We start from the raw sequence: 4,925 nt of genomic DNA on the forward strand, positions 1-4,925 counted from the left end.
GCAGAGCCTGGCACACCGGCGCACCGAGGCCGGGGCGGCGTCGGGGCCAGGTGTCCCCGTGAGCAAGCGAAGAGCAGGGTCTGGGGCCACGTGGCGTCGCCGGGTCGCCGGCAGGATGAGAGCAGGCCAGCCGGCTCAGGCCGCGCGCGGAGGCACGCAGACCGCTCCTCACGGGGCTGGCGGGGTGGGGGCGCCACAGCACAGGTGGGGAGCTCGCAGAGGGCCCCCCTGGGCCACAACGCCCGTCTCTGGTGACACAGGAAGGTGCTGGCGGGCAGGAGGCCCCCAGAAGCAAGCTGCAGGCCAGGAACTGGGCCAGAAGCCAGGGCGGGCTGGCCGGGACAGGGGGGTGCCAGACCAGGCGACACAAGGGGGCAGAGCTGGGTCACCAGAGAGAGCGGCTTGGAAAGGTCAGGGTGGGGGTGGCGGGGGCCCTGAGCCTGAGATGACCGAGAGACCGCTCTGGCAGCGACCACATCAAAATGGGACTGTGAGCAGAGCAGGCGCTGGGACAGGGCTCACGGGTACCGAGGGCCGGGGGCACCCCACACTGACAGTGACAGCACCAAACACCAGCACAGGACTGTGGCGGGGAGACCGAGCAGGGCCGAGGGAGGAGCGAAGGCCCGTGACTGCCCAGGGGGCAGGGCCTGGACCCATCGCAAGGCGCGCGGGCAGCCGGAGGGCCAGGCGGGCCTAAGGTGTGGGGGGAGGAGGGACCCCCTTCTCCAAGGCCCACGCTGATGGGAGAAGTGCTGAGTTCGGAGGGGAAACCCGTGTCTCGGGGACGAAGGAGCTGAGGCTCTGCCTGGCTCTCGTGGCCCGAGCGGGGTGGTCACGGGCCGCGGACGCACGTCAGCACGCATCGAGGTGGACAGAGGAACCCGCCGCGAGAGGCGGGTGGCGCGGTGGGAGGGTCCTGACCTGCGGGAGCTGCGAGTCCAGCATCTGGGAGGCGCCCAGGCCGGCGGCCTGGCCAAGCTGCCCCTCGTACACCAGGGCCTGGCTCCCGCTCAGGGGCTGGTAGGGCGAGCCCGACTGCGGCTTCACCATCTCCAAGGGCTGCATGCCCGGGAATGCGGAGAACGGGGGCTTCAGGGCCGCGCCTCCCGAGAGGATCATGGCGCTGGGCGGCGACAGGCTGGGGTGCATGTACACCTGAGACCTGCGAAGGCAGACAGGGCGCCAGGGTCATCGCAGAGCTCGAGAGCGAGTGAGCCGGGGTCAGGCAAGGCTCGGCAGCACAGGCCACTGGCCTGAACCAGAGGACAGCGGGTGTGGCCTGAGGACCCGCCTGTAACAGAGAAAGTGTGGACGTTGCTGCTTTAGCATCTGAGTAACACCGGGTTGAACAGATGCGACCAGGTTGTGCCAGGCCCAGGAGAGAAAGGAGAGAGACAGACAGACAGACAGAGAGGGGCGCACAGGCGGCGGACGCCAGAGCACGCCGAGGCCTGCGGCTTATGCTGCGGCAGCCAACGAGAGCCGTGGACAGGCTGAAAGACCAACACACGCCAGGGCAGGGAGCGGGAAGCAGCGCGCGGGCCCGAGGGCGGGGGGCGGCCCGCCCACCCACGTCCTTGCAGCTCACCTGAAGGGCTGTAAGGAGCTGAAGATCTCCTGGGACTGGGAGGCAGGGAGCCCGCCCCTCAGCCCAAGCTGGGCCTGGGCCTGCAGGGACGTGTGGAGGGAAATGGGGATCTGCTGGGCAGCCGCAGCCTGTGGGAGGAGCCAGACTGTCAGGCGGTGCCCGGCGGCCCCGCCCGCCCCAGGCCCGGCAGGGCACAGGAGCTCTGCCCCCCACGCTCTGGAGCGTACTGCCCCGCAGCCCCATTCCTGGGAAACAGCAGCTGGCAGCAACCCCAGGCCCAGTGCTGGTTCTGCACGGCACCGAGGTGGGACCTGGCGCCACCACACGGGCAGCGCAGGGTGAGGGGAGGCGCCCAGAGGCGGCGCAGGAGGCGCGGCCAGGCGGGTCACAGGCCAAGCGCTCAGAATCGGCGCGGAGCACCTTTCAGAGAGCCGGTGTCTGCTGCCCTGGCATCTGCACTGCGGTCCCCACTTGCCCACCGGTCTGGGGCCGGGGCGGCCACCCCAGGCAGCAGGCCAGCACCAGCGCCCAAGCCCTTCCCCTTCCCACAGGACACAGCCAATCCAGCAAACGCACAAACCCCACTGGCCGCTGAAATGGCCTCTAAGGCTCCAGGCCTCTCTTCCCTTCCTCAGGGCAACTGGCCACCAAGAGAATTCATCTCAGCTAATTCCCCGCCCGGGGCACAGGAAGGGACACTTGAAGGGAGGGATACCAGGCGGCGCCAGAGAACTGGGCTCACGCCGCCTCCACGCCGCTCACGGGGTGAGTGTTTGCTGGCCCGGGAGACCCAGGTGCTGGGCATTAGATGGGGCACAGAACCAAAGACGGCAGCGGCTGGAGAGAGGGACCCCAGCCCATGCTGCTCCCTGTCCACCCGGCCCGTGGTCTCACCTGTTGGAAACTCTGCTGCTGAGGTATCGTTTGAGGAACCAGCCGGGGCTGACTTGCAAACACGTGGCCGTCCAGGTACAGAGGTGGCAGGTGGTTACCTAGAAACAGAGCCCAGAAGGGAGGGAGAAGGATGAAGCCTCATTGCCCTGAGAAGCCTCTCGGACTCTCACCTGCTCTCTCCTTGGTCTCGACGGGGGAAGGCGCACAGAGCCTGCTCAGACCCAGGCGTCCTGCACCCCACCCCACTGAGGACACCCTGGCTGAGGGTGCAGTGTCAGGACCTGGGGTGGGGTGAGCTTCGGCCCTCCACCCGGCTGCCCCACACCCAGGAAGGAAGGGGCCGCGGAAACAGCCGCTCAGTCTCTCAGCCACGCTCCTCTTCACCTCCCTGATAGCGAGTGCACAGCGGAGATCAGAAGGATCTATTGGACTTGCATCACGGAGACGGGGCAGCTCCCGCCTAGCTCGGACACCAGCACTCGGGGGAGCCAGCCCCCACCTGGGAGTGCTCGGGGGCCACCAGAGCAGCCAGCCCTCGGACCGCCCTCCCTGCCTGGCCCCACGGTGGGTGGAGCTGTGCCCAGGGTCGAGGCACGCAATGGACCCGGGACCGGCCAGGCCAGGGGTGTGCTGGCTGCGCCCCGCTCCTCGGCCTGGGAGGTGGAGAGCCGAAATGCTAGATTCCGCAGCTCGAGGGAAGTGCTGACCGCCCAGCCCTCCGCTCCACTGAATCGGGGTGGTGCCAAGTCAACCCAGAGAGAAGAATGAGACACCTGGAAGGGAAGCAGAAGGTGCCACGGACGCCACGGGCATGGGCGGCATGGACACTCCCCCGAAGGAGCTGTAGCTGACCCCGCTGGACGCTCCCACGGAGGAGGGGGGCTGGATGCCGGAGCCAGCGCCCCCCGGAGAGCTCTGCTCAGGCAGACTGGGCGAGTTCTCCCACGCTTTGCGTGCAGACTCCATCTTTAGAAGCAAGGGGAGGGGCGCAAGTTACCGCCAGGGAAGCAGTGGGGGGAGCTGCTCCCCCGCCCCGGCCCAGGACGCGGTGGCCGGCCCGGGGCTGAGCCAGGTCACCTTCAGAGTGAGGTCGGCGGTGGGGAAGGACATCTGGGAGAGTCCGATGGCCCGCTGCATGTGGTGGTCGCGCCGGAGGATGGGGATGCTCTGTGTCAGCCCGGCCTGGGGGACAGACGGCCAGGACGGCAGAACATCGTCAACTGCACCTCCAGTTTAGGCCAGATGTTCTTGGGGCCACGGCTGAGCTCCAGACTGCCGCCCACGCGGCCCCTGTCAACAAGCCCACTGGGCGCACCCGGGCACCGTCTCCTTGCTGGGCAACTCCCCCAAGTCCTCTCTCAGCCCGCACCCCACCCCCACTGCCCGGGAAACCAAGAGGCCTCTGGTAGCAGACTGAGAGCTCAGAAGACCGGAGAATCAAAGCGGCACACAAACCCAACCTCCACATTCACTTCAGCCCAGGGTGAGGTCACAGGCTGGCTGTGGAACACTGAACCCCTGGGCCAAGGAGGTGAGCTAGCAGACGGGTCGCGGCCAGGAAGCCATGCAGAGAGCGGCCAGGGCACCGAGCTGGGGGCAGCAGACTCACGTTACTGGCCAGGGCATCCTGAAGCTTGACGACCGGGTTCCCCGCAGGACCAGAGGCAGAGCCGGGCGGCAGGCTGAAGTCCGAGTCCTGGAGACGGGGCAGACAGCCCGCTGGGTGGCCGGCTCAGCCCTCGGCGGGGTCCCGGGACGCCCGCCGCCCGCCAGACGGCAGCTGGCGGGACCTGCCCCCCGCGCCCCAGGAGCTGTCCCCTCCCTCAGAGCACCGGGAGCGGCGTCGGGCCGGGACACGGCGAAGCCTCACTTTTGGGCTGACTCCAAACTCGATGGGCGGCACTGGCAGCACAGGGCCCGCGTGGATCTCCACCCCGTTGACCGGCGGGACGGCGGGTCCCTGCAGGCGCTCGGCCCCCTCCGAGCCCTTTCTGTTCTTCAGGGAGCGCTCGTTGCCGATGGGTCCTGGCCGGTGCTCCTTGCTCTGGGCTGAGCCTTGGTCCGAGTCCTTGGCGGGAAAGCAGCGCTGTGGCACAGGCGCGCACCGCCCGCCGGGCGCCGCCAGCCGGACGCCGCACGTGCGCCAAGGCGCGAATCGACTCAACTGCCCGTCGCTTTCACGAGGGGTGGTCAAGACAGACTGGGGGAGGAAGAGCTCGTCTCACAGCGACCTGCCAGTCCTCGAGGCCAGGCAGGTGCCCACGGCCAGAGCACGCAGAAGCGACAGCTACTCACAGCGTGCGGCCCTCGCCGGCAGCTGACGACCATCGGCGTCGCCCTCCACAGAGCTTCATCTGCGTCATGACTCCCCAGTGTAAGCGGGGTTTACCGTTCAAGGAAGCTCCCAGTCAAACCTGCCGAAAGCCCCAGAATGACGAAC

General features: G+C 68.3%; 1 protein-coding gene across 1 annotated transcript in view; it reads right to left on the reverse strand.

Annotated features, from left to right (window-relative positions):
• PRRC2B (proline-rich coiled-coil 2B) overlaps nucleotides 1-4,925 on the reverse strand; it is a 40,463-nt gene that overhangs the window by 3,890 nt on the left and 31,648 nt on the right. The window contains exons 20-26 of the mRNA XM_004677874.2: nucleotides 4,356-4,685; nucleotides 4,095-4,181; nucleotides 3,563-3,667; nucleotides 3,259-3,451; nucleotides 2,486-2,583; nucleotides 1,592-1,719; nucleotides 925-1,165 (exon numbers count right to left, since the gene is read on the reverse strand). Of these exons, the coding sequence (XP_004677931.1) occupies nucleotides 925-1,165; nucleotides 1,592-1,719; nucleotides 2,486-2,583; nucleotides 3,259-3,451; nucleotides 3,563-3,667; nucleotides 4,095-4,181; nucleotides 4,356-4,685 (1,182 nt within the window). The remainder of the gene's footprint in view (nucleotides 1-924; nucleotides 1,166-1,591; nucleotides 1,720-2,485; nucleotides 2,584-3,258; nucleotides 3,452-3,562; nucleotides 3,668-4,094; nucleotides 4,182-4,355; nucleotides 4,686-4,925) is intronic.

The sequence above is a fragment of the Condylura cristata genome, unplaced genomic scaffold, assembly GCF_000260355.1.
Source record: "Condylura cristata isolate star-nosed mole 26May11 unplaced genomic scaffold, ConCri1.0 scaffold00006, whole genome shotgun sequence".
Classification (NCBI taxonomy): domain Eukaryota; kingdom Metazoa; phylum Chordata; class Mammalia; order Eulipotyphla; family Talpidae; genus Condylura; species Condylura cristata.